The 27,814-nt window shown below is 50.3% G+C and overlaps 2 protein-coding genes across 2 annotated transcripts in view; one reads left to right on the top strand and one right to left on the bottom strand.

Annotated features, from left to right (window-relative positions):
• Positions 1-18,769, top strand: part of XRN2 (5'-3' exoribonuclease 2) — a 32,739-nt gene extending 13,970 nt beyond the window's left edge. Inside the window, exons 18-30 of the mRNA XM_063152686.1 lie at positions 745-852; positions 939-1,028; positions 1,512-1,584; positions 2,336-2,419; positions 3,000-3,097; positions 3,175-3,254; positions 4,390-4,446; positions 5,022-5,090; positions 5,189-5,323; positions 6,185-6,312; positions 10,535-10,595; positions 14,734-14,872; positions 18,007-18,769. Of these exons, the coding sequence (XP_063008756.1) occupies positions 745-852; positions 939-1,028; positions 1,512-1,584; positions 2,336-2,419; positions 3,000-3,097; positions 3,175-3,254; positions 4,390-4,446; positions 5,022-5,090; positions 5,189-5,323; positions 6,185-6,312; positions 10,535-10,595; positions 14,734-14,872; positions 18,007-18,069 (1,185 nt within the window). The 3' untranslated portion in view covers positions 18,070-18,769. The remainder of the gene's footprint in view (positions 1-744; positions 853-938; positions 1,029-1,511; positions 1,585-2,335; positions 2,420-2,999; positions 3,098-3,174; positions 3,255-4,389; positions 4,447-5,021; positions 5,091-5,188; positions 5,324-6,184; positions 6,313-10,534; positions 10,596-14,733; positions 14,873-18,006) is intronic.
• Positions 18,770-21,162: 2,393 nt separating this feature from the next.
• NKX2-4 (NK2 homeobox 4) lies at positions 21,163-22,332 on the bottom strand. Its single transcript, XM_063153509.1, has 2 exons — positions 21,960-22,332; positions 21,163-21,830 (listed from the first exon to the last, which is right to left on the bottom strand). The coding sequence occupies exons 1-2, from the start codon at positions 22,327-22,329 to the stop codon at positions 21,163-21,165; spliced, it is 1,038 nt and encodes a 345-aa protein (XP_063009579.1). The 5' UTR covers positions 22,330-22,332.
• Between the last annotated feature and the right edge of the window lie 5,482 nt (positions 22,333-27,814).

Below are 27,814 nucleotides of genomic sequence, written 5' to 3' on the forward strand. Positions count from 1 at the left end.
AAAGCTTGTGCCAGAATATATTGGATGCCTTTCTGTTCCTACAGAAAGCTAATAATGCAGGGCATGTCCCACTAGACATCTGTTTGGAGAGGAGGAGGAAAAAGGGAAAAAAAAAGAAAGGAGAATGAAAGCAATCCACCTGGCTTTTGAAACATTCCAAGTCCGTCCAAGGGACTGCAGAGAATAATTATAGGTGCTGTACTTGTATACCAAAAATATCACTGGAGGAGCCTTGTTGACATTTAATCGTTCAGAACTAGAAGTCAAAATAGTAGTGGGCTTTTGTTTCAATTGGTGCTGCTAAGAAAAATAGCTGAGGAGGTGAAAGCTTGACTTAGACCCTCTGGAGCCACGTTTGCTTTAGGAGGTGCACGGTGTTCTGGTGTGTTTTGAGTTTACTTGATTCTCTCCCTTCTGAGGAGACACTTTGTATTCCCCACTGCTCAAGGCAGGAGAAGGAGAGGGGAAGAGCAAAGTGCTACTCCAAGTGTGCAGTAGTGCTGGTGCTGGAGAGAGGAGCACCAGTGAAAACCAGAATGCTTCTCAGCACGTCTGCAGCAAATACTGTTCACATTTGCACACCCAGCAGGGCGTGCTGGGGTCTCTGCTCCCACACCTCCTCCCCAAGTTAGCTTTGGGATTTTGCTGTGGAAAACAGGGGTGTAAACTGCTCTCTGCCACGTTGTCATGTTTAGTGACGGGGCTGCATGATTTTCATTTGCTGATTTTTGTGTCTCCCACCAGGGCTGTGCATCCTGGAACTGGTATTACCCTTTCCACTACGCTCCCTTTGCGTCGGATTTCGAGGGCATTGCAGACATGCCCTCAGACTTTGAGAAGGGCTCCAAACCGGTAGGGCTCCTGATTTATCAACTCATTCACTGCTCATCTGCCCTCTCATTCCAAGAGTCTCACACCTGCCTGTCTGTTCTCAACAGTTCAAGCCTCTCGAGCAGCTGATGGGGGTGTTCCCGGCCGCCAGTGGAAACTTCCTGCCGCCCACGTGGAGGAAACTCATGACAGACCCAGTGAGAATCCCTCTTGTATTTATTCCTGTCTCTGGAAGCTCAGGTCATCTTGCACTGGTGTGAGGGGGACCTGCTGCTTCTCACTTCAGGCAGAGAAATGCTGCAGACCAGGAGGGAGAGGTTTTGGAAGATTGCAAGGATTTTTTCAAAATCCTTAAAAGTGATTTCTTGGAATTCAGATGTTATTTCCCAGCTATCTTACACTTCAGATGGCTTAGTTTTTTCCAGAAATCTTCCAAAACTTAGTTGGGGAGCAGATAACTTACCCTGATTAGCTCTCCTCTTTATCCTTATTTTTCTCTCCTCCTCAATTTCTTGTTTTAAATCTCTGAGTAGTACAAGTGCCCATCCTCACTTTGTATTTAAATGGCTTTTAATGAAAGCTGTTTCGGTTATCAAAAACCTTTCTGTTTGGCACCACATGACATTCTGAACCCGTGTCAAAGTTGGCTTTAAGGGTGATTTTTGTTTTTCCAATTCCAGGAATCAAGCATCATTGACTTCTACCCTGAAGATTTTGCTATTGATTTGAATGGGAAGAAGTATGCTTGGCAAGGTGAAACTTCAACTGTCCTCTTTTTAATTTTTAGACATCAGTCTTAAAAACCTGTAAAAATAGAAAGAAATTGGAAAATTATCTTAGTGAGAAATGCTGCACAAAGGTAACTTATGTTACTTGTTGTGGGGACAAGTATTTTACAGCAGGTGTGTTTTTGTAAAGAAAATAGTATGAAGAGCAAATTACGAATCAGTAACTGGTTTTGGATTGGCAATGATTATTGGTAATTTCAGCATTCTAGATTTGTTCATTTGTCCTGAACTAGAGTAATCATTCTTCTCTTTTTATCAGCCTCGGTGTGTAATTGTCTTTTGTCTCCTTTGCATTTAATTAATGGATCTTGTTCTGCACAATCAGTGGCTCATTAGTACTGTGCCAAAAATACTTTGGGGAGTATAGAAATATTTTGGAGCGTACAATGAATGGAAAAAGAGCTACAGCATTTATGCAACTTTTCCTTTCTTTAAAGAATGTTAATTTCCAAGGTCTGCCAGATTCCGTGGAGGGGTGTAATTTACACTGCAATTAAAATTTTAGGCTTTCAATTTGAGTGCAACAGGGTCTGTTTGAATAAAGCCACAGAAAGATCTGACTTCTGAAGCAAAAATATGATTCCTTCAGATTCACACTGTTCTGGCTGTTTCTTGGCTAAGGAATCTTATCAGAGCTTGCCATGCTGGTGTCTGTTTTTGGGGATGCTCTGGATTTTTTCAACAGGTGGGAGGAAACTCTGTTTTGGTTTTGCTAGGTGTGGCGTTGTTGCCCTTTGTGGATGAGCGACGCCTCAGAGCTGCCCTGGAGAAAGTGTACCCTGACCTCACTCCTGAAGAGAGTAAGAATTGGGGTGTTGGGCTAAAGAATTGGGGTGTTGGGCTAAAGAACTGAGGTATTTTGTTGTCACCTATGAAATTCACCATAAATGAATGAAGAAGGTGTCCTGAATGTTTGGTTGGGTTGAGTTTGGCAGACTCTTCCTCAGGGATGCTGCTGGTAATTGGTGATCCTCAGTGGATTTGTTTTGTAACACTTGTTCAGCTTATAAAGGCTAATGTTTGTTTCTCTGTTGTACAGAAATAACATCTGGTTCTTGTGCGTAAAATGTGGAGCTGTGTGGGGTTTGGGGTTGTTTTTTATCTGTTCTGTCTGTATCTGCAGTGTTACTCTATTCTAAATTCAGCATTCCTCCACTGAACACAAGATTCCCATTGTTTTACTGCCTACCAGCTGTCCTTGGGACCAGACACATCCTGCTCTTGTAGATATTGTCTTTCCTATGTTCTCAGAGCTTTCTCCTAAATCACAGTGAAACTTGGCTTTTGTGGAGGTGTCACCAGGACAGCCTTGCTGCTTTGCTGCATTCCTTCCTTCCCTCTTTCCCCTGAACTCTTGCCCCATTCCCATCATTTCTCCAGCCAGGAGGAACAGCCTTGGCGGTGACGTTCTCTTTGTTGGGAAGCACCATCCCCTCTGTGACTTCATCGTGGAGCAGTACAAGACCAAGAACACAGAGGTAGGTTGCCCTTATTGCTCAGGGGAAGTGGTGAGATGGGAGGTCTGAGGTGCTGCAGCTGAAACCTTCCTCCCTAGGCAGTGGACATCCCACCGGAGCTGTGCCATGGCATCCAGGGAAAGCTCACCCTGAACGACAACGCCGTCCTGCCGGACCAGTGAGTGTGGCCTTTGGGGGGGTTCCTGCTGCTAGAGGGCCCCTCCTGCTCTTATGGCAACAGAAATGGTTTTGTGCCCTCAAGAAATAAATTAAAGCTCCAGACAAAGCCACGTGTGTAGGTCTGAGGGTTCAGAGCAGGCCTGTGTTACCTCCAGCTCAATGAAATTTGCATTCTGTGGTCCCATTTTTTAACCTCTCAACTTGGCTTTTAAAGCAGCCTCAGATATTTTTAAAATGTTGTAATGCATTTGTTTATTTACTGAGGAAGCTTTGTTTGTTTGTCATTTTGCCTGTAGAAGGCTGATTTTTATGTGTTTAGTTATTGTTTTATGAGGAAACAAGGGCTGGGTAATAAAAATGGTAGTGCTCGCTGGCCTGGTTCAGTAGGGTCATGTTTTGGCTTCTCTGCTTTTGTGTGGATGTTAATGTGGGCTGATCTGATATCCCATTAGTGCACATTGCCTGAAAACCCCAAAACTCTGTTTTTGATATGCTAATCTGCATTACATCTGAGAAAAATCCAGGTAGTGATAGCTTAGATATATTTTGGCTTAGATATATTTTGGTTTTTTCCATTTAGTCTGCAGCACTAAAATCAGGGCTGTTCTCAGCTACACATAGTAAGAATATTTATACTTTTAGTTTTCTTGAGAGTGCATCCAGTCTGAGGAATGATCAGTGTAATCTTCTCCTTGTAGGATGCACACTCATTTATCTGACTGTGCTCAGAGATACAAGCAGGTGTTCAGTGCCTTGTTTGCATTAAGTGCACAAACAATGGCTTGGTTGGACAGAAAATGTACCTCAGATCACTCTAATAGACATTTCTCCATTCTTGTCATGGTTGACAAGAATATCACCAAGTTAGAGTTGTTCTTGGACAGAACAGGAACAAGAAACCTCCTCCAGCCTTGATTTCCCTAGACAGACCTAGAGAATCCCCACACATCTGCTGCAAAAGAGGTGGCATTAAGAAATAAGGATTCAGTCACTCCAGTGCTTATAGAAGTACTTGGTTTAGGGGAAAGGCAGGTTAACTTTGAAATAAATGCTTTGCAGGCTTAGTTGGCAGAGCAGCAGATGGTGAGAAATCTGTTTGGTGGTGTTTTGACAGAGGTTTTTCTCTTCACCAGGGTGGTGCAGTCTCCTGTTCCCATGCTGCGGGATCTGACACAGAACTCTGCAGTCAGGTCAGTAAACTGTGGGCTTCCATGCAAGGGTGTGCAAAGTGCAGCACCCAAAACACTGAAAATCACTTGTGATCTGTGTCATTTTTATCTCCAGAGAGGCACAGCTTGGTTCAACCAGAGCAGCAGCTGTGTAGAAAAGTAATAAATGCTGAGTTACACTTTGTCAGGGCACAGTAGGAAGGATGTCCTAAATGGGGATGTAGTTCCTGTGGGTGATCAGTTAAAGAAAGGGTTTGGCTTTTCCATCTGCCACTGTCAGGAAATTGGAATTGTTCTGTGCCGGTCCCTGTTTCTCTGTCACAAGGATTTTTCCTCCTGTCTTTGGAGGTGGTATGTGCAGTCAGGACATTGCTCTTTAGGCTGTATCACTCAGGCTGAATTTTCCAGGGAACCATTATTTTCTTTCCTTGTACCCTCATTCTTTCTTAGTCCTGGAAAACATGAATTCCATCTGGAAGAGTGAAATTGTTCTGCTTATCTGTGTGTTTATAGCTTTCTTGGTCATAAAGCAGTGACTACTATTTCACTTTGTCTCCATTATGCAATGAACTTAATCCTCAAATATTTTCTTCTAGCATCTCATTCAAAGATCCACAATTTGCTGAAGACTTTATTTTCAAGGCTACAGTGTTACCTGGGGCAAAGTAAGTGTCAGCTGTCAGCTTTCAAATCATTCAATTCTGATTTATCCATCTGAGTATTTGCTCTGACAAGTACTTATGGAACTGTTCTTATTGTTCAGGAAACCTGCTCCAGTTCTGAAGCCAGGAGACTGGGAAAAAACCAACAATGATGGCAGGCCTTGGAGACCACAGCTTGGCTTTAACAGGGACAGGAAACCAGTGCATTTGGACCAGTCAGCGTTCAGAACTTTGGGGTAAGGCTCTGGGGTTACTGCTGCCTTGCTGGGGTTACTGCCCTCCTTCTCCCTTTCTAAATTAAAAAAAAAATAAAGGGATTGGGCATGGAGTGTCCAAGTTTAGGTGCTGATTTTCCATGTTGGACACCTCAGTGTGTGATATTTAAATTCAATGTTGTTGAAAACTGAACATTACGGTGATTTTGCAGTAATGCCTTGTTTGCTTTTTGATTCTTTTTTTCCCCTCTTAACAGCTAGTTCTAAGTCACTTTCCTGCTGTTTAGGGTTTTTAAAATTTGTTTGGTGGATGTTTGCTTGTAGGTACAATGAGAATGTTATGCACAAGTGATAATTAAGACTGCTAATGAAGACAGGAATGTCTTTTAAGCTTTTATAAACAAGCTTTAAAAATTAAATGGGTTTCCATACTGGGGAGTGCAAGGAGCCATGCATCTATCAGAGCCAGAGAAGGGAATGTTTTAAAGGAGACTGGCAAATAAAGTTGGACTCTGGAGTGTCTCCTTAGGAAGAGATAATACCTTCTTCATCTTACGGCTCTGGGGGAGCTGCAAGAAGGAAAAGCACTCCCTTTTAGGAAGGAAAAACAGAGCTGTCCTGGGACTGCACTTGAGAACCCTTTTGCATGTCACAGGCACAACAAAAAGCACAGCTGTGCCATTGGAAGCCTGAGCATTTCCCTGGCAGCAGCTCCTCAGGCCCGTGTGTGTGTCGGGATGTGCCTGGGCCCCGATCCACCAGTGCATCCCTGGCCCAGAGGAAAGAGAGGGGGCTTGGGATGGGCTGGGAGGCAGCTGTGCTGGGAGATGGAGCCCAGCATAGCATCCTGACCTGCTGCCTTACCATTTCTCCCCATGACAGGCACACAATGCCAAGGGACAGGGGCATGCCAGGGATGTACCCCAACGCCGTGCCACTCGGAGCCTATGGCAGCCCCTACGCCAGGCCCCTCATGGGCAGCCAGCAGCAGATCCCCAAACTGCTGTCAAGTAAGTGCCTCTGCTTCCTGCTTCTCACAGCTGGGTTGGTCTGAACATCATCTCTCTTCATCTATTTCACTTTTTATCTGTGTTTAAATACGATCTGGAAAGAAGAATGTGGGGAATGGGAAGGCAGAACTAGCAGACAGGCATCGCAAATTCATCTCCAAAAAGAGAATATTTATGTGGTTTTGGGGAGGTTTTTGGGAGCCCAGCAGTCCCTGTGCTGCTGTTCCTGCTGAGTCCTGATGTGTTGTGGGAAATGCTTCAATGTGCTCTGTCTGTCCCACATCCCTGGGCCTGGTCCTGCCACTGAGTCACTCCCAAGCTCTCGTCCTCATGGCACCTGAGCCCCTTGTGCTGAGCAGGGAGCACTCTGCAGGCAAATACCCCCCAGTGCCATAGAGTGGTTCAAACTGAGGAGGCTTGGAGCCACTGCTAGAGGAGAAATCCCAGTCCATCTGTTGGCCTTGGAAAGCTGTCTGGTGACTTTCTTTGATGCAGGCCTTCCTCCCCCTTGGAGCACCACAGCCATCCCCAGTCGCTGTTCTGCAGGTGTGCCTGGCAAACCTCAGAGCAATTGGTTGGGCTTTTCTTCCCTCCTCCCTGTGCTGCTTTTTGCATGAGGCAGAGGTTGCTGTGCTGCTGTTGTGTGGAGCAGCAGGGACAGGATCCAGGTGGAGCTGCCTCGTGGAGGCTCCTTCACCGCGCAGGGTCGTGCGCCAGCCGCGCTCTCTGGAGCCACTTCCTGGCACTCTGCTTTCATGGGACACCACAGAGCTGCACACTGCAAATGTGTCCTCTGGCACTTCACTGGGTGGTGGTCCTCCTCTTCTGCTAAGGCTGCTGTCCTAGGAGATTAGGCTTAAACTCTAATTAACTTCTCATTTGCTCTGACTGCGGCGTCAGGTCTTTGCAACAGATTATGGCAGCGCTTGACTTAGAGTTTGGAGATTGTTTCTTTCAGTGCCTCGTTATTTGGGGCCTGAGGAAAGCTCATGTCCCTCAAAAGGATGGATCAAACAGCCTGAGGGCTGTGTTGCTTCCTAGAACCATTCCCAAAACCCATCCTGCTTGCCTGGCTGCAGGGTCAGGCCCCAGCCTGCCCCACCCGGTTCTGTCAATGCCAAGTGAACCACGTGTGCCTCAGCTCCTCTTCTACCAGGTAGAGTCAAACTTGCTTAAACCCTTGTTAGAAGAACACCTCCAGGTGGCATAGCCCTGGATTTCTGCTGGGATCAGCCTTTTGGATGCTCACCTGCCCAAAGATCATAACACATCCTGGATTACGGATTGTGTGGGTCTGGTGCTGAGCAGACCTGTGAAGATGAGGAGTGTCAACAGCTCCCCAAACCCAAAGTTGTGCCACTGCAGTGAGGCTCTTGCTGAGTGGGAGCAATCTAGCTGCACAGTGTGGTTGGGAATTCGTGAGCACTTAGGCCAATTCCCCCCAGTAATGTTCTGCCTGGAGTCCCCAGAGGTGCTCCTAGGTCTGGAGCACAGCATCTTCTTCCCTTTTGCAGTCATCTCTCAGTCCTTCATCAGAGCACTGGTACCTTCAGCTGGAAAATCAAATCAGGAGAAATGGGAAGGCCTCTTGGATGACACAATGTTCTCTCCAGTGTGCAAGTTGTGTTCATCCGCTGTACTGTTGTGAGAGAACTGCAGTTGTGGTGTGGCCAGGCTGGGAAGCACCAGGAGCCCACACATCCCTGAAAAACCACAGCTGATGTGGTCAAAATCCCCACATTCAGTGGGACTGATGCAGAGGAACTTTCCCCTTGGTGTGCGGTGTTTTCACAGGCATGCTGCAGTAAAATCAGCCTCCAGAAGGGCGATGCGGTCAAGCCAGGAGCCAGCTCCTCCTCAAGAGCCTCAGGGCTGGGGGTGTTCCTCACCAGTGCTCCCTGATTTGCCTTGGATGTGCCAATTTTCAGCTGATGAATAATTGTCTGTGCTGATAACTTGGGGAGTCAAGTGCAGGGTGGCAGTGCTCTGGGAATGGCAGGTTTGGCTCCTGCAGAGCAGGACATCTGATTTATGACTTGCGTGGCAGGCAGTAAACTTGTCAATTAGCTGCCTTGGAAAAGTGATTTTGATTAGTGCAATCAGTAAACACAAAATCTTCTCTTTGATTGCCACCCTGATTAGATAAATTGTTACTTGAGGAGCTGCTAGACAAGGCAGTTTCTTTGGCCTTATAGCTCTGGGAAATGCCTAAGTTTTGCAGGCTAAAGAAAATATTAATTGTCATTCCTTCTTCTGTTTTGTACCTTTCTGAAGTGCAATTCACTGCTGCAGACTCTCTTCCTCCAAGGTTGTTCTGTCAGCCATACAAATGAGTAGGGGGGCTTTAAATGTTTTGATGATGATTTCATTGAAGTCTTGCTTAAACTGAGCTGCAGAAAGGTGTGGTTACAGCAGGAGACCTGGGTCCTTGCTCACATGCAGAGGAAGGGTCTGCAAACAAGATGTTGCCTGTGTTTCTGTGCTGCTGCTGTCTGTGAACTTAAAAATTATCAGAAACAGTCATTTTAGGATATTTTTGATTTAAAGTTATGCCGCTCAGGAGCTGTCCAAAACTTCTAAAAATATTTTAAGCTCCAGTTGAAAACCTGCTCATTTTCCCCTAAAGCAGCATTGTGGATTCCATTGCCCTCCCCTTGTATTCCAAAATAAACATGGCTTTGTGTGGGTGCAGCCTGTTCAGGCCTGGAAAAGCCCTTGAGATTCCCAGGCTGATCAGCAGGGAAATGCCACTTCCCTACCCTCAGTCCTGGTCTGCTTCAGGCTGGAAATTGGCTGGAAAAGAGGAGCTGAGGAGCATCAGTTGGTAGCTGTGTGTGTGTTTGGGGATGTAAAACCAGGTTGATGTAGTTGTGTGTCTAGGTGTAAAGCTGAATGAATAACCCTGCATGGGGGATAAATGAAGAATTATGGGCTGGATTGGCTTTGCCCAGCAGGCTCCCAGGAAGAGCAGAGCTGCTGCGGCTGGGAATTTGTTTGGTGTTCTCTTCGCTGGGGCTGGGACAGACAATCCAGCCACAGCTAGGAGAGAGGCACAGACTTATTTATTTAATGTTTCCCCCTTCCCCTTTGCAGGGGAGGCCAGGCTTCCCTGTCCTAGCACAACAGGGTGTCAGTGTGCCAGCCATTATCCAGCTGCTGGAACCAGCTGTTGGAATTAGGTCACACTTGAAGGCCATTGAAAGCCATCAAAGGTGTCAGTGAAACTGGAGCTTTTGATTGACGCTGGCCCCGAGTGCTGGGGGCTGCCTGGGTGCTTTTGAGGAGCTGCTGCTTTTATCCTGTTTGCTGACCAGGTTATTTAGAAGGACAACAAGCGTTTAATTGCGAGCCCTGTTAAGGCAGCGTTGCTCCTGCCTGGCCTTTGTTTGTGCCACCAAAACCAGCCCTGCACAATGGGTGAGTGGGTGGTCTCCTGCACACCAGCACTGGGGCTCTGGCCAAGGTTTTACCCAAAAAGGCTTAATTCAGTCTGATTCCATTATCTGGGACATCATTAATAGGTTTTTATTAGGGTATTATCACTGCCCGCAGTAACTTTTAAATTTACCTTTAGTGATAATGTATTTATATTTTATTTTAATGAATTTTTCACCCTTTTAATCCTAAATATAGTTATATTTACCTAAATGTGAATAAAACAGAATAATCCACTTTATTCCATGCTCTGGCCATTGTTTTAGTTACCTTTATGGAATAACTTAGCCCAGTTAGAGGAAAACCGGTCCATATTTTGACCTTATTGGTCACAAACATGGTGTGTTGTGGTAACACAGTGTTGGGTATGTATTTGAGTGCCTGTATTCTTTATATAGTAATGAATGTACTGGTAAGATATATGAATATTAAACTGAGTTGTTAGGGTGACAGACAAGGCTTTGCATCTTCAAAAATTCAAGAGGAGACACCTGCAAAGCATCTGAGCACTAACCAATGCCAGCTCTAGCAATTAAAATTCATAATTTCCTCTTACGAAGCTTGTTAGATGTGCTAGAGCCAAAAAAGTTGCTTTTTCTCTGTTGACAGCAGGACACTGTCCAAGCCAGCAGCAGGAAGCCATGACTTGGACTGTGTTTGTGACACATCCAGCCTGAGCTTTCCTGTCTGGCTTCTCAAAAGCATCTCTGGGACACACAGAGGAGTGAGCACAGCTCCTGAGTTGTTCTTGCTCTCTCTTATTTTCCCATCTCATTTTGCCCTCCAGATCTTCGGCCCCAGGAGTCCTGGAGAGGTCCCACACCCTTGTTCCAGCAGACACCACAAAGGTAAGGCAGGAGGGATGTGAAACGTGCCCAGGAGGGCAGACTGGGCTCTGCCAGCCTTCCCTGTGTTTGGTTTTCCCTTCTCTGTTTGCAGTATTGTGGTTTAAAATTGTGGAAATGATGCTGTGCAGCAGGTTTTTTGAGTTAATTAATGTCCATGATTTATTGATGTTTTGAGAGCCCACTACGTGGTGTTCATCCTTTAAAAGGCTTGAGTACTTTGTATTAAAAAAAAAGGAGGGAAAAACACTTTCCATTAAAACTCAGGCTTCAAAATTAACTTTACTGTTGGTGCTTTGGTACCGTTCTTGGTTCTTTGGCCTTTATCTTATTGAAGCTTTTGAGATACTATGAAATTGAACACAGAGAGCTTAAAACTGCATTAGATTTTGGACAGGCTAAACAAATTTCTTTTTAGGAGGGCTGTGGAGCTTAATGAGGCATAACTAATGGTGTTCCACTTTTATCATTCCTGTGCCACAGCCGCAGCATTAGCACAGACCAGCCATTGATTCTTGCTACAAACCTCTTGAAGTCCTAATCAGCTTCTTTGGTACAAGTTTTTCAGGCCTGACAAGCCCATTGTAGGGCAGTGTCACTGTAGGTCAGTAGTTATTAGTTGCCACTGAAAACAGTTTCTTTAACTACTTAAGGCTGAACTGAATTAAATGCAGAAGGGACTCAGGGAAGGATTATGGAATCTGCAGCCCAATAAGTGCCATCGAATAGAAGGAATGTGACATGGTTTGATAATCAGGGATGTTTTACATGCATCCCCTCATTGATGGCTTGTGTGTCCTCCGGTGGGGTGGGCTTAATAAGCCCAGGCTACCTGTGTCAGCTATGAATAATGACATTTATTTATGTTTATGGAGGAGGCAGAGAAGTTTCTGCTCCAACACCCAGCTTTTTTCCCCCCCTGGGTTTATTTGCAAATGTTTCACCATTGAAAATATGGGCTTTGGGGGAATTTATTGAGCTCTCCACAGCCACTTTCCATGGCAACCATTTTGATCCCCACTGAAGTAAGCCTGGCTCCCTTGTCCTGTGCCTCATCTGTGTGGAATATTGTAAGGCAAGATTCATTCATAATGCAAACTTTAATACTGCTTGGGCCATGGGAGTTGCCACTCCCACCCCTTAATTAAATCCAATTTATATACTTTGATTTTTGAAGGACTGCTGCAGGTCTGTCACTTGTCACTGCCTTCCCTTTGTTACACCGTGCAGGGTTTATGAAAAGCTCTGCCAGCACTGAGGATAAGTAGTTTTGCCGTGTTCTTGGAAGGTTTTGGATTTGGGGAGCAGATCAAACGTGCTTAGAGCTGGTGTTGAGTTGCTGCACAGAGACTTAAGCAGAAAGTTAAACACAGAGACACTTGGTACAGGAAAAAGCATCTGAACCTGTTGAAGGCATTTTGAGTTTCCTGTTCTTTCCCTGGGAGCTGCTGGTTCCCCAAATTCCTGCCCCTCTTGCTGCTGCAGCTCTCCAGGATCAATAGGTGCCATGAAGGAGAGGAGTCAGGGATTTCTGCTCAGGGAGGGAAGGAATGAAGGACTGCTCCAGCCCTGTGGGATGGAGTGGGTGGGCAGGAGGCTGGGATAGCCTGGATTCACCACTCTGAGTAAGGGATAAGCAAGGAGCCCTGTCTCTGCCAGCTGTGCTATTTCAGGGATGGAATGGTGCAGCAGGGGCTAAACTGGATCTTCCTTCCCAGGCCTGGGAGGAAAAACCAGGAGTGTAAAGCTGCTTCTCCATAATCCAGCTATTCCTGTCTCCTGTACGGGATTTCTTGCTTTTAAATCTAGTGGTGCACCTTGGTGTGCAGCAGGGAAACTGAATTTTGGGGTCCCTCTCCCCTGTCCTGACATTCCTGGGCACTGCAGAGGTCCTTTTTGTGCTCTTGAGCCAGGCCAGAATTTATAGAGAGAAATTTGCTACCTGGCTGATGGAAATGTATCATCTGGTTGAACAGATTTTTTTACTATTCATAGAAGTAATTTCCAAAGTGGCTGGGGTGTGAAGACAGGAATCTTTTCCTTTATAAACTCTCCTGAATTTATCTGATCTGGCTGAATGTTTGAATTGGTTTAACTCTGGATAGTGCCTGTGTGAGCTCCTGGGGTGCTCCAAGTGGCACAGATCTCTTTTTTTGGTTAGTTCTTTTTTTGGTTACAGCTTTGCTGTGTACAGATCTCCACCCTCAGGTGATTTAGATTACCAACCAGTGCCCCAACAAAGCAGTGATGTTAGTGGTGTTGTGTTTAATTTGTTAAATATCTCAACTTTTCACTAAATAACACTTAAAAAGTTTGAACTCTCTGCCAAGTAAAAATTGATGCCTAAAGAAATTTGTGTCAAACTTCCCCATTCCAGGCATGGCGCAAGAGCTGGTCTGTGAGTTTTAGGCATATTTATCACCAGCACTTGTTGTAGAGGCAGAATGATTGTTAATTAAAGCCCCAGAGCTGGGGCTGTATAGGTAATTCTCTGCAGCTTTCCTTATAGCTGAGCAGTGCATTTTCCCTGGAGAGTTTGCTGTTTTCTAGGAACCATGAGGGGAAAAAACTTAGCACTCAAAATACTAAATGAAAAGCAAGTATGAACAAAGGATGAACTTAGAACGTTGAGATTGAGAGTTTAGTCCCCACAAATGTAAAGTGCTCTTGGCTTTAACTACAGCATGGCTCCTTCTGAGGGGTGGTGTGTAGGGCAGCAGGTAAACCTGGGATGCAGAGCCTCTGTTCTCTGCTGTCCCCATCCCAAACCTGGGATGCAGAGCCTCTGTTCTCTGCTGTCCTCATCCCAAACCTGGGATGCAGAGCCTCTGTTCTCTGCTGTCCTCATTCCAAACCTGGGATGCAGAGCCTCTGCTGTCCCTACCCAAACCTGGGATGCAGAGCCTCTGTTCTCTGCTGTCCTCATTCCAAACCTGGGATGCAGAGCCTCTGTTCTCTGCTGTCCTCATTCCAAACCTGGGATGCAGAGCCTCTGCTGTCCCTACCCAAACCTGGGATGCAGAGCCTCTGTTGTGATCCCAAATGTGGGATGCAGAGCCTCTGCTCTCTGCTGTCCCCATCCCCAACCTGGGATGCAGAGCCTCTGTTGTGATCCCAAACCTGGGATGCAGAGCCTCTCTTCTTTGCTGTCCCTATCCCAAACCTAGGATGCAGAGCCTCTGCTCTCTGCTGGCCCTGCTCTGCTCAGCCAAGTCCCTCTTCAGCAGGGGTCAGGAAGGATTAACTGTCTCCACTCTCCATGTTTTTCCCTCACAACATCATATTGTCCTGCAGGACCCACCTGCTCTGAATCCTTTAAGGAATTGTCCCTCAGCCGTGCTCAGCTGTAACAACCGGATCACGGCCGTAGTATTTCCCCTAAATATTTTGAATCAAACAATATTGGACGTGTTCTACCTGTTGCTTTCTAATTATCATGTCAGAATGGGTACTTGAAGGAAATGAAAACATTTCTTGCTGTGGGTAATCCAGGATGGCAAACTGGGCCATAATGGATGTGGGATCTGCGTTCCCATATAAACTGTACACCAAATGTCAGTCAGCCCGTGCCAATTAGTGCTTATGTTGCTAGGTCACCGTGGTCAATTGAAAACGGCATCAATAGAACTTGAAAAGGTTTCTTCCCGATCAGACCTCCTGACATATTGAGCAGAATAATGGATGGGAAAAAGCAGCCAAGGCCCCTACCCTAGATTCCGAATGCTCGCCGTAAGAATTCATTTGCAACCTGCAATTAACTGGGAAGAATGGGCTCCCAGAAAGAGTCTGGGCGTTCAAAGAAAGCCCCTGGCTCCCGTGTGGCACATGTTTACTCCTGGGGTGTGCTGGGGAGCCTTTGGGATCAGCAAATCTGCCCCTGCAATAAAAGGTGCACGGAAGCCTTCCAGGGAATTGGAAAAATCCGCTGCGTGCGGCCGAGTTTGCCGCTCGTGGCTGTGCCGAAGGAAGAGGTCGGCAAAGCGGCCTTTAGGGAGGATTTGGGGAGATATTCCCTGCTCCTGGTTTCTCACTAGCACTGGGCTGTCCGTGCTGAGCTCAGAGACAAAGCCAGAAGTGGGTCTGTGCTGTGGGAGGCTGTGCAGGAGCCCCGTTCCCACTGCAGCGTTCTCTCCTCGCGCAGAACCGCCGGAGCTGCTCCTCTGCTCGCCTGGAACCGCGTGATGCAGTCCCCAAACCAGTTCCAGCCAGCCCAGTACCAGGGCATGGGGCCCATGGGATACCCCCAGAGACCCGAGGACCGCATGGACAGGGGCAGACAGGTAGGAAAGAGGGGCCCCACATGGTGTGTTGCACTGTGCTCCCCTCCCAGCCACAGCTTCCTCCTCCTGGGGCTGTGCAGAGGGAGTGTGGCATGGGCAGGCATTGCTGAGCAGGTTTTAGTGTCACTGTGTCACCATGCACAGGTGGGTGACTGCCTGGCTGCACCCCTGGCACAAGGGCCCTGCTGGGAATGCACCACCAGTGACATGGTCACTGTCCTCCTGGAGCCTGAGGCAAGCATTCCCACCAGCCTTCCTCTTCCACAAGGAAATCTGCCCACTGGACCTTTTGGGTTCTCCTCAACGTGTTTAAAATTTAGATTCTTACACCTTCCTGAATTTCTGCCCTGAATTTCTTATTGGCTTTCTCTGAGCTGAAAAGATGCTTAATGCAAATGTTGGGTTCTCCTAGCCCAGAGGAATAAGCATGTGGACATAGCTCTCTGCAGTTACAAGGAAACAAGCAATTGTGAGGGGAGAACTTCATCCAAAATTGCAGGTGACTTGGTCAGCAGTTCATGAAAATGCCACAGAGTGAAAATGCTGCTTGAGAGTAGCAGGTGACTGTGCTTAGGGAATTTTTTTTGGGGTGTGATCCCAGTAAAACATGATCTGCATATTGTACCAGAAGTCTGGGTGTTTACACTGCTAAACACTCATTTTAAATAAATTTTGGATATCTAGGTTGAACTCCTAGCTCTGCTGCTGTTTGTGGAAGTCAGGACTGTGGGAAGGTTAGTGACCAGTCCCAGGGAGGAGGAGGAGGTGACAGCCCTATTGCCCTGTCCTTTATGTGGAAATTAGGGCACAAACTGTTGGAAATGTGCCTTCTGCTGGGGCCTGATTCAGCTCAGGACAAGTCAAGTTAATTTTCTTCCTCCCAGCCCGCTCACCCACCCAGTACCCAGATGTGTGTTACACAGCTCATCACCAGTACAAACCCTGCCAGCACTGGTTGTGACTGGAGGCAGAAATCACCAACATGGATCATAATCACAGGGAAATAATGGGGCCTGAACCTTGACCCAACCTGTGGAGCTCTAAAATACATTTTAAATTTGGTTAAGATCAGATTTCAGAAATCTTTCGTTTTGTGCCACACAAGTTTACCCAAAACCCCAGAGGCAGAGGAATAAATCCCTGATTGCACTAATCCATAGCAGGGGCTGCCGTGCTCCCGGGGGAAAATTGGGGGAGGATCTTTGTGCTGCTGGAGTCTGGGCAGGGTTTAATTAGTCTGGGAAATGGACTCCTGGAAAAGTCTGTCTGCCATGGCACACACTCTGCTCTGTCCTTCATCCCAGGCAGGATGCCCCTATAATGGAATCTGTGCTTGGAGCACTTCTTTCCCAGCCTTAAATTGTGGTGTGCAACAGCTGGAATTGTGAGGGGGAGCAGGGATGGTTTCCCAGCAGGGTTTGCAGTGGGGGGCCCAGTGAGGGTATCCCTGTTAATTCCCACTTTGGAGCCCTGTGGACATCCACAGCCTGGGTAAAGGTGTGGTCTTGCCCAGAACAGAATTCCCCTGGTGCTGGCATGGACCCACCTGTGGGTGCAGGAAACATTTAACCCAGCAGTGACAACCCTTTTTTTTAATTTTTATTCACATACATGATGAGTTCATAATGAAGCACAAATCTTTTAGCTGCAGTGAATTTGCTTCCTTTAAAAATTCCCTTTGCAGTTGTGCTGCAACTGTTTATCTGCTTTTAATTTTCTTTTTTTTTTTTTTTTGCTTTTTTTCTGTTCTTGTTATTTTTAAATGAACTTTCAGATGTCATTATTTCTTCGAGGCTGGAGTGAAATGAGAAAGTACCTGAAAGGGTTTAGGGTGCCAGCCTAATCATTGAATCCGGCCTTGCTGCCTGAAAATTTCAAAGCTTTAAAGCCTTGAAAAGGGATTCAAGTGGAAGTGGTGACACGTAGCAGCATAAATAATTATCTTTGGGCCCTTTCACCTCTGAATTCTTTTTTTACAGCGTACAGAACATGGTCTGAAGAGGTTAATAAACGCGCTGCCGCAGAGTGCTTACAAAATTAATGCAGCTGCCATGGATCTGGGGGGCTCCCTGGGAGTGGGGCTTTGCTGCCGTCCAGCTCTCCCAGAGAAGCAAAGAATGAGCTTGCTGGGGTGGTGCAGGTGTTGGGCAGTTTTATTCCAGCCCGGAGCAGCACACAACGGAGCGTCCACCGCATCCGCGGCTGCTGCAGCACTCCCAGGCCTCCGCTTTGTCCTTCCGTGCTGATGGTTTGGAAGGGTTTTTTAAGGGATGTAGCCAACTTGTTTCTTTTTTTAATTGAGTTCATCAAGCCTGGAAACAAACCTTCCCTGCACGGGCAAGGCTGCAGGAGCCTCCCTGGCAGGCAGGTCTGCTCATGGCTCCGTGGTTTCCGTGGTTATCCCAGCTGCCGTGGGCTGTGATGGAGAGAGATTTCTCTTTTAAAGGCAGGAAGCCACTTTTTCCCTCCACACCCAAAATACCTGAGTAAAGAGCAAACCAAGGCTGTAGCTGGTGTTGGTGCATCACCTTTAATTAACTTGCTGGTCACTGCAATGTACCAGGTTTGGAAATCATTTTAAATGCTTCAGGGGCACTCTGTGAAAATTTTAAACAGATTTTTCCCCTGGTAACCTGATGTACCAAATGCCTGAATTTAAGTACAGATATACATCTAATTTGGAGTAATTTCCAAAGTGAGATTTGGATCTCTTTGACCTTTTATTAAAGCGAACGAGTGCTGGAAAACACCTCTTCTGCAACAAATACAGCTTGCGTTTTTCCTTAAAATACTTTAGTGTAAAAACGCTGAGTGTGAGCTGCCCCACGTCCCTGGCTCCAACATTTCTCCTTTTGCAGCAGAGGTGTCACAGGTGGGAAGTGCCTTGCCCAGGGTGCTGGTTGGGGTGAATTTATTTAGGATTCCAAAGCCTGTGCAGCGCAGCAATCCATTCCCAGCCCGTGTTTTTGGGAGACTCCACAGCCAGATGAGGGATGCTCAGCCCTGCCCCTGGCACCTCTCTGAGCAGAGGATGTTTTGTCCCCGTTCCCTATGGCGCCTGGAGCTCACCCCACTTGTTTACTCGTGCTGCTAATCCCAAAAATAAATGCTTGCTTTTGTTTGTTTGTTTGCAGGCGTACGGCCCCGGGAGGCCCTACCCGCTCCCGCATCCCGCAGGAAGGTACAGCTGGAATTAGCTCCTGCCTCCTGGTTTTATTTTTTAAACATGGAAAACGTCCGGGATTTTTGCTTTTGTTCTTTTTATTATTTGTGGGGTGAGGGGAAAACAAAAAAAAAGAAATTGTTGAGCACCATCCCTGTAGTTTTTAAACGGATGCCTGTTTTAAATGTGCACATTTCTTACGGACCTGATGATGATTTTTTGGGAGGGACTGGGAAGAGCGGATTGCCGTCGGACGAGTAGGGAGTGCTGCGTTGTCCTCCTTACAAATCCAAGCTGTGCCGAGCACTGCCCGCCCCTCTGAACTCCAAACATCCTCTACTCCACACACAAGAGCCTGAAAACAGACAAGGGGTTGGAAAGAATGCCCAGAAATGGGATTTTATGGACTCTGGGGGCAGACCCAGCAGGCAGCCGGCGGCGCTGAGAGAGACACGGCCCTCGCTGCTCCTTGGCAGGTGCTTCCTTTGGTTTCTCGGACTCTGAAGTAAAACATTTCAACTTTTTTTGGACGTGTGCCCATTTCTGGCGTGGGTTTTGTCATGGCATAACCAGGCAGGGGCTGTGGGTTTGTCTGTTTGATACCTAATTTAAAACGGCTGCGAAGGGCAGGAATTCCATTCGTTTTTAGCACTCTTTCTAGGGATTTTCTGTGTGGGTGTACCAGATCAGTAAATATTTTTATTTGCTTTATAAAGTGGCTTTTGAAATTCTGAGCAGTGGCGTGTGGTTAATTTCCAGCCCCCTCCAGAGCCTGTTTGTGTTTTTGCTTCTGTGCACGCATTCTGGTTGATTTATTGGAAAATAATTTCACCCAACTTCTAGCATTTAAAATCTTTGTTTAATAAGAAAAAAAATATTGAAATGAGGAGAGCATTCAGTTCAGCTTTCCCTTTGGATTTTTCAATTAAATCCAGGTATTGTGTAAAGTTCCCAACCCCTCTCTGGCCCTGACTCCTTGGAGCTCCCTTCTTTCCAAACATCCAGGTGTTAATCACCAGCAACTGGGGGGAAAATGCCCTGACAGCCCCGTTTAACTTGGAAGGAAGAAATCAACGTGGATTCATTATTTTCAAGTGATGGAAGGTGGAGCAGAATCCCTCATTGTGATGCAGCATTCCCGGGGCTGGGAGCCACCAGCCCTCCCCAGGGCCTTCTCCCACAGCTGGGAAAAGATTGGGGTGCTCACAAAGAGCCATTTTGCTTTTCCAGCAGGACAAAACCAGCTCTGATGGTGAGTTTTCATGGGAATGGACTGGAGGAAGGAGTGGGGTGGGTTGCCTACATTCCAAAGGTGGATGGACCCGCGTGCTGGTGGCTTTGTCCCTTGCTCCAATTTTTTGGGGCACAAAAAGTCTGGGTAAACATTTGGGAAAGGTTCATCCCTACAGGCTTCACTTTGCCCAATCCTTCCTCACCCCCTTGCAGTGTGAGTGGAGCCAGCCTGGGCCCTGGGAGCTGTGCTGCCCACTTGGAGCTCTGCTTGGAGCAGCGTGCTGGCCCTGAGGCTTCCTTTCCTCGGCTGGGATGCAGGACCTGGCTGGGCAGCACCATGTTCCTGGGGCTCTGCTGCAGTTCCCTTTGCCCCCAGCTGCTGGGGAGCCTGGGGGTCACCCTGGGACAGCATCCCTGTGGAACTCCTCAGGCTGCTTTGCTCACAGGTATCATTTGGGTTTTTTCCCTCACGCTGGAGCTGAGCCCGATATATCCCCTTGGATTTAACAGAGTTTGAGGGGGAAGCCACTCACCAGGCTGGGCTCAGTCCCACCCCAGAATTTAAGTACAAATACCATCTAATTTGGAGTCACTCTGGGCCGTTTCCTGTGGGACCCAGCAGGGAGAAATTCTCCCTCATGGAAAGGGGTGGGAGCCAGGGAGGAAAGGGATCTCTTTCCAGAAGAACGGTGGAGATTCCCTTCCCCTCCAGGCTCCCACATAAGGCTTGGGGACAGGTCGGGGACTGAGTCTGTGGTCTTGCAGAGGCCAAAATCCCGATTTTCAATATCAGAATCATTCCTTCATGGCACAGCTGGGAGTGGAGCAGCCCTCGGTGCTTCCCGGGGCTGGGGTTCAGCGGGTCCCCCAAGGATGGGGGAGCCTGGCAGAGGCAGGAGGGACACAGAATTAAATCCTTAGCAGCCGACAGAGAGGCAGAAAAAAGGGGATTTTGAGCTTGTCCTTCAGTCCGTACACCGAGAAAGAAGCAGCCGAGTCCTGAGAACAAGGCTTCCTTTTTATTGTTTAAAATAAAATTAAAATAAAAAATAAAAGAAAGGAAAATTGCCGGAAGGAGTCCCGAGGAGCGTTTCCCGACGTGCGGGATTTCCTCGGACAGTGGCGCGGGGATGAACCCCGCTCTGGCTCCGCGCATCCCCCGGCCCCCTCTGCTGCGGGGTCCGATCCCGGCGGGAAGCGGGGTCCAGCCCCGGGGATCCCCGGGCTCTCCGTCACCTCCGCAGGGCTCCGAGCCAAGGGCCGGGGGCTTGCGGCGGCTCCGCGGGACGCGCGCCCCGTCCACGCACGGGCATTCACTGACTGCGCGGTGTTTGATAACAACAACGAGAAAAACGGGGTTTTCCCCTTAAACCCGAGCACCGACGCTGCGGGGCTCTCCTGCCACGGCTCCCGCCTCAACTGAGCTGCGACCCAATTTACCTCGGGCGGAGATAAGAACGGGATGGCACCGTTCCGGGGCACCCCCACGGCGTTAATTCGGCCGCGATGAGCCGCGCCTCGGAGGGTTTATCGCGATATGCGCCGGGGCTCCGGGCTGCGCTGCCGCCGGGGCGAGGGGCCGGGCCGAAGCGGAGCCCCGCACTGCCCCGGCCGCCCCCGCCCCGTCGGGAGGAGCGCTCGGCGGCCGGGACACGGTCACACCGACACTCACACAAATCCACTCTGATTCACACTCACGCAAGCGCTCGGAGCTGCCGTCGGGGCCGTTTGTCCAAAAACAGGAGAGACTTAAAAAAAACTCGAAGGGAGGCCGGGAGGGGACCGAGGGTGGGGCGGCCGTCGGCGATCCCCGCGGGCACCGGGCGGGGCGGAGCGTCCGGTGCCGAAGGAGCGGCGCACTCGGGGGGACACACACGGGACGCACCGATTGTTATTACCACGTCCTGCCGTAGAGCAGGTTGGGGCTGACCATGCCGCCGTTGTAGTCGACGCCGGCCGAGTCCAGGGGGGCCAGGGGCGCCACGGGGCCGTGCAGTGCCGGCGGGCTGGGCGACAGCTCCTCCAGGTCGGCCGCCTGCCCCAGCGAGCCGGGGTGCGGGTGCGCGGCGGGCGCGGCGGCGGCGGCGGCGGGGGCCGCGGGGGCGGCGGGCCCGGGGCCCGGGGTGGCGTTGCCCGGCGGCGGGCAGGGTTTGCCGTCCTTCACCAGCACCGGCACGGCCACGCGGCGCGGCGAGGGCTGCTGCTGGCACAGGCCGCCGCTGCCGCCGCCGCCGCCGCCGTCGGGGTGCAGCTGCTGCGCGGCCGCCTTGTCCTTGGCCTGGCGCTTCATCTTGTAGCGGTGGTTCTGGAACCAGATCTTCACCTGCGTGGGGGTCAGGTGGATGAGGCTGGCCAGGTGCTCCCGCTCGGGCGCCGACAGGTACTTCTGCTGCTTGAAGCGCCGCTCCAGCTCGTAGACCTGCGCCTGCGAGAAGAGCACCCTCCTCTTCCTCCGCGGCGCGGCGTGCAGCGGCACGATGGCCTTGGCGCCCTCGGCGATGCCGCTCAGGCCGCCCATGCCGGCCACGTTCATCCCCGCCGACGGGCCCATGAACCTGGAGACTGAGCGGGACGGCCTGCTCAGCGCCCGCCCCGTCGGGGCCGCGGCTCCGCTCCCCCCGCGCCCGGCCGCCCCTCATCCTCCTCCTCATCCTCCTCCTCCTCATCCGCGCCCCCCGCGCCCGCACTTACTGCTGGAGTAGCGGGGGTCGCCGCCGGGCCCGTACCAGCCGCCGCCCGCCGCCGCGCCGCCCCGCATCCCCTCGGGGTAGGCGGGCAGCTCGCCCACGTTGCCCAGCCCGCCGTTGCAGTAGCCCCCGACGGCGCCGTGCGGGAACTGCGACACGCCGTGGGGCATGTGGTAGGCGGCCGCGCCCGCGGGGACGTGCTGCGGCACGGCGGCGGCGGCGGCGGGGGGCACGGAGGCCTGGCGGTACGGCCCGAGGGGCGCGCCCAGCCCGCCCGCCCCGTCCATGCTGCCGAACTTCTTGTAGCTCTCCTCCATGGGGCTGAGGATGTCGGTGACCGAGAAGGGCGTCGTGTGCTTGGGGCTCAGCGACATGGCGCGGCGGGGCGGGACGCGACGGGCCGGGCCGGGCCGGGCCGGGCGCTGCCGCCGGCACCGCCGAGCCGTCCGCGGCGGCGGCCACCAGCCCCGGGCGCTGGTAGCTCGCCGGTTCTTTTAGCCCGGCGCCGGGTTTACGCCAGACGCGGGGGGGCGGAGCGGCGGCGGCGGCCCCGGCCCCTCCCCGCCTCCCGCCGGCCCCCGGCCCCGGCCCCCTCCTCCCGGCCATTGTCCTGCGCCCGCCCGACGGCTCTTAAGCCCGGCCACGCCGGGGCAGCGCCCGAGCGGCTCCGAGCGGCCCCGGCCCCGCCGCCCTCGCCCGTAAGTACCTGCCCGTTCCCCGAGCCCCTCGCCACGGTGCGCGGCCACCCCCGGGCACGGTGTCCCGGGGCAGAGCGGCTCCCGCCCGGCCCCGACGGCAGCACCGGGCAGCACCGGGCAGCCCCGTCCCCTCTCCCCGTCGGGCTGCACCGCTCCCGATCCCGGTCCCGCTCCCGGCCCCTCGGAGCCGCCGCCGCGGGGTGCGAGGCCAGCGGGGACCCCCGCGGCACCGGGGCCCCTTTAGGGCCGATGCTTCGTTTGCGGTCGCGTTTTCGGGTCTTTTTCGGTCGTTCTTCGTTTGCTCGTTGGTTTTGGCGCAACGAAAGGCTCGCCTGGAGCAGCCCGAGCCCGCGGGCCGGGGCCGGGCTGGCTGCGGGACTCGCTCCCCCGCCCCGGGGAGCGGCTGCGGGGCTCCTGCCCCACCGGCACCCCGCGCACGTCGGGGCCGCTCTGAGCGGGGCTGATCCCTGGCTGATCCCGGGCTCAGAGGCCGGGGCACGGCCAGACCCCGCGGCCGGAGCTGTGCCCGCATCCCCGGGCCGGGCACCGCCGCGACGGGGCGGGCGCAGCCGAGCGTGGGGAGATGCGCGGGGTGCGCGCCCGGGGACTCGCGGGGCTGCGCCTTGCCCAGAAATTGGTAAAACTCGGGGTGTTCAGTGAGCAGCCTCGCCCCAGAGCGGCACCGGTTCCCGCGGTGCTGCCGGTGCTCGCACACGGACTCTGCTCTGCGGGTTTTGGGCAGCCAGGGTTGTCCCGCACCCTCCGGACTGCACCCTTCCCTTCTCAAACCCCATCTTTTCCTGATCTTTTTGGAGGGAAGGCACCTGCAGCTCTGTGGTGATTGTTAAAAATAAAAGATAAAAGATCGGAGCGGGCGCAGGTTTGAGTTTTAAACTTTGTGCTCCACGTCTGAGAGCCCGGTGAGGGTCAGGAGTTAAACGGGTCCTGAATCCCCACGCGCTGCCTTGCAAATCCCGACAGCTCTGTTCAGTTGCAATATTCCCACCATTCGGACAGAGTTCCTGGCATCTCCATCCTTTTTTTTTTTTTTTCCCTGTACCTCTCTTCCCCTCCCCTGCTCAAAAAAAAAAAAAAAAAAAAAAAAGAACAGAAGAGAAGAGAAAAAGCCAAATCCTCTCTACATCCTTGTGGGAGCAGCACGGGGGATGCCCCACGCGTGGGGACACTGCTGCCCCTCAGGGTAACCCAGGGTGGGACACAGCTCTGTCCCTGGAGTCGGGCCCCCAGCACAGCCCCCGGTGCCCACCAGTGTCACCAGTGGTACCAGTGAACTGCTGAACCGTGTCTAAGCCCAGCTCTGCCTTCATCAGAGTCTTCCTCCAAAAGCTGATCATTTTATTATTTTATTTTATTTTACTTTATTTTATTTTACTTTATTTTATTTTATTTTACTTTTTTAGTTTCTTATTTTAGTTTTTTATTTTACCTTTTTAAACTTTCTTTTATCTTTTTAAACTTTCTTTTACCTTTTTTAAACTTTATTTTATCATTTAATTTTTTTTATTTCTTTTCTTTATTTTTCTTTACTTTTTTTCTTTATTTTTTTCTTTATTTTTTTTTTCTTTACTTTTTTTTCCCTTTGCTTCTTTTTTTTTTTTTTACTTTACTTTTTTTTTACTTTACTTTTTCTTTTACTTTACTTTTTTTTACTTTATTTTATTTCGGCACCTGTAGTTTCCCATCCCTACTGGAGCAGGTCCCCTCCTTTCTGGGACTCACACTCCAGGATGGAGCTGCTGAAACCTCCCTCCAAGGGAGCAGCTTGGCAAAGCAGGAACCCTGCCCTGGGCATGGATGGATGGATGGATGGATGGATGGATGGATGGATGGATGGATGGATGGATGGATGGATGGATGGATGGATGGATGGATGGATTGATGGATGGATGGATGAGAAGCAGAGCGTGGTGTCCCTGCTTCCCTCTGGGAAGGGAGAGGCAGCTCCTGATGCTGTAGGGAGGATTCCCTGCAAGCCTCTCGGGCATTTGGGATCTCCCCGAGGCCTCAGCGCTGTTTTGGGGTCAAAGCAGGCAGAATGAGGTGAGGGGCTGGAAGGGACCGGTCCTGTTTGTGTCAGACTGGCCCTGTAAGCCGGGATTTTGGGATGTGGCATCAGCGAGCTGGTTGGTAGGGACTCAGGGGACAGGTGTGTCACCAGCCCCTGCTCACACCCAGGACCCTGGACTAGGCTCCTGCGCCACAGGGCGGAAAATCCAACCAGGATGTCGCGGGACAGCAACCCAGGAATTTCCCCACATCAGTAATGTGATGTTTGGGATAAAAAGCATCACATCATTTCGGTGATGAGTGTAAAGAAAATCTTTTTGATGTGGCAAATGTCTCACAAAGAAACAACCCGTTAACCTTGAACTCTTTCTTGCTTATAGAGCGTGTTTTTCTTAGCTAACCCTCCATCACCTGGAGGTTCCACACAAAACTGGACTTTTTTTCCTTCCCTACCCTGGCAGGATCAAGCTGCAGATTCCAAGGGAAGTAGTTTAAAAGCAAATTAAAGAAAAAAAAACCCAAAAAAACAACAATGACAACAACAAGCCAAAACAAAACCAAACAAGCAAAAAAACCCCAAAACAAACAAACAAACAAACAAAAAAACACCAAAGAAAAGAAAACAAAACAAAATTACAAACCCCTAAACAAACAAATAAAAAAAAACCCAAAAACCAAAACAGAAAAAACCCCACCACCAAATACGTAGAGATTGCAAAAAGCAAAAAGCCAAGAAGCCAAACTCTTGTGTTTTAATTTTTGGGGGTGATTTTCCCCTCTCCCTGATTACCCCCGTTCCGCCGAAGGTCGCCGGGATGCCGGGCTGTGCAGATGTGATTTCCAGGAGTGCAGATGTGATTTCCCAGCCCGGCTTGCCTCCCGGATGATAATGACACACTCGGGGCTCATTTCCACACGCAAGTTGTCCTTTGCCGTGCCAGCCCGTGCCTGTCACAGCGGAGGTGCTGACCCCGGTGCGCCACAATTGACACGGAGATGGAGGCTGATTTTTTTTGGGGGGGCGCGTTTTTCAATATTCCAGTATAAATGCTAATTTATTTCTCGGCCCGAAAAGCGATGGTTTCCTCTAAATAATCAGCGGTGGCCTCTCTCTCTCAGCGCTGTGTTGGCGGCTCGCCTCGGTTCAGCTCTCACCAATAATTTGCAGAGATTAAAAGGGTCTCGGAAACGGAGGCTTAAGGAATTGCTTTCTAAAGACCTGGCGAGATTGGAAAAGGAACCCGGGGTTTCCAGCGCACTCTAAAACCATTTCAACGTAAAACCCCCGGAATTAGGGAGTTTGAAGTGGCGCTAAATGGGCTATTCACGGGCAAGGCGAGAAATTAACCCGGCACCAACCGGGACACCGCGGCCGCCGGGGAAAAAAATCGAGCCCTGAGCCAGGAACTGCGGGCTGGGACGCCCAAGGGATGCCCGGCAGGAATGCCCATCGGGAATGCCCATCAGGAATGCCCATCAAGACTGGCACGGCCACAGCAGGACACCCTGTGACAGGTCTGGTCTGCCCTAAAGTCAGGTTTAGGAGGTCCCTGTCCACCCAGGTCTTTACATGATGATAACTTTCATTTCATGATGTTTATCCTTGTGGGTGTAGGTTTTCCTTATTGTGGATTTTTTGGGATAACCACCCCCCACACCAATAAATACATTGGTCTCACACAGCCTTCCCTGGAATTCCTGCTTGCTGGGTGGATGTGTTTTCCCGTGAGGTTTGGGGGACAAGCCAGCTTTAATCCTCCCTGTGGAAGGGGATGTTTGCTGCTACTGAGCTCCCAGGGAAATGTCTTCTGTCCTCAGATCCAGCTGGGAAAAGTTTCTGGAAAGGGAAAGGAGTGTGGATGGGAGTAGAGCAGGTTCCAGTGCAGGCAGCAGGAAAGTGAAATATCCCAGAGAAAATTAAGGTTTTCCTAATTATTGAGGTGGCAAGAAATACTCTGTGTGATATCCCTGAGGCATCTCCTCCAGCTTTTCCTAGGAGTACAGAATGCAGATGTATCTCTGGCACCACTCTATGCCTGAATTCCTAATTCTGGATCCCTGATCCCAAATTCCTGACACCTGCCCCATCCCACTGGCAGCAGCGTGTGCCACCGGCTCCTTTGTGCTGGGCCCACTGCCTCTCTCCCCTTGTTGAGGCTCTGTTTTTCATTCCATAATGTTTTCCCAGTTTCATTAGTGGGTATAACAAGGCTGCCTTTCCCTGTGGCTGCAGCATGGGTGAGGGAACACCAGGAAAATCCAGGATCCTGATTTAATCCCAGGTTTAAATTCCCTCCTGGCTTGTGCTGCTCGTGACTGCTCCAGCCTTTGGAACTGGAGCCCTTCCACATGGTGGATGTTTTCCCATGGGTTTTACCTGTGGGATCACCGTGGAATTCCTGCCTGGTTTGGGATGGAAGGGACTGGAAGGACCATCCTGTGCCAAGCTCCAGATCAGGTTGCCAGGGTCCTTGTGCAGCCTGGCCTGGAGCACTTCCACAGTTATCCAGCATTCCCATGCTCCTGGCTGCTGGGTTCAGTGCATGTCCAGCACTGGTGACTTGGAATGAGCTTTATCCCTGCCTCTGCTGCCCAGGAGAGATCCTTGTGCTGATCCTTGTCCTAGTGGGGAGGGTGAAGGAGCCAGAGGCCACCCGTGTCCAGCTGGGAAGTTCACTTCTGACAGAGCTGGATCTGCACATGGGTTTTCTTGGGGAAGAGGAAAATAAAAAGATGGAAAAACCTCCATTTGGATTGGGTTTAGATACAGTGTGAGGAAGTCATTAAGTAGAGACCCTTCCTGAAGGATGATCTCCACAAATTCTAAAATCAGAGCAATATTCCATGTACGGTTAGGAGTAACCTTAGTGACTCGGTGCCCTGGAGCTCCAAAGTGGGGAGAAATCCCCTCTTTTGGAGGAAAAATCCATCCCTCTTTTCTGTGCAACCCTGAGGGGTAGGATTGTGTCTGATGGGTGCAGGAGCTGACAGGGGAATAGGGAATGTGTTGTTTCCCAGGGTTGTGGAGAGACAGGGAAGATGGTCCAGCTGTGGCTGTGAAATGGGGATCAACTTGTGGGTGTCAAATGGGGATTTTGGGATATTTACCCCCCTGCCAGTGGCAGCTGAGGAG

This window comes from Melospiza melodia, chromosome 3, assembly GCF_035770615.1.
Source record: "Melospiza melodia melodia isolate bMelMel2 chromosome 3, bMelMel2.pri, whole genome shotgun sequence".
Taxonomy (NCBI): Eukaryota; Metazoa; Chordata; class Aves; order Passeriformes; family Passerellidae; genus Melospiza; species Melospiza melodia.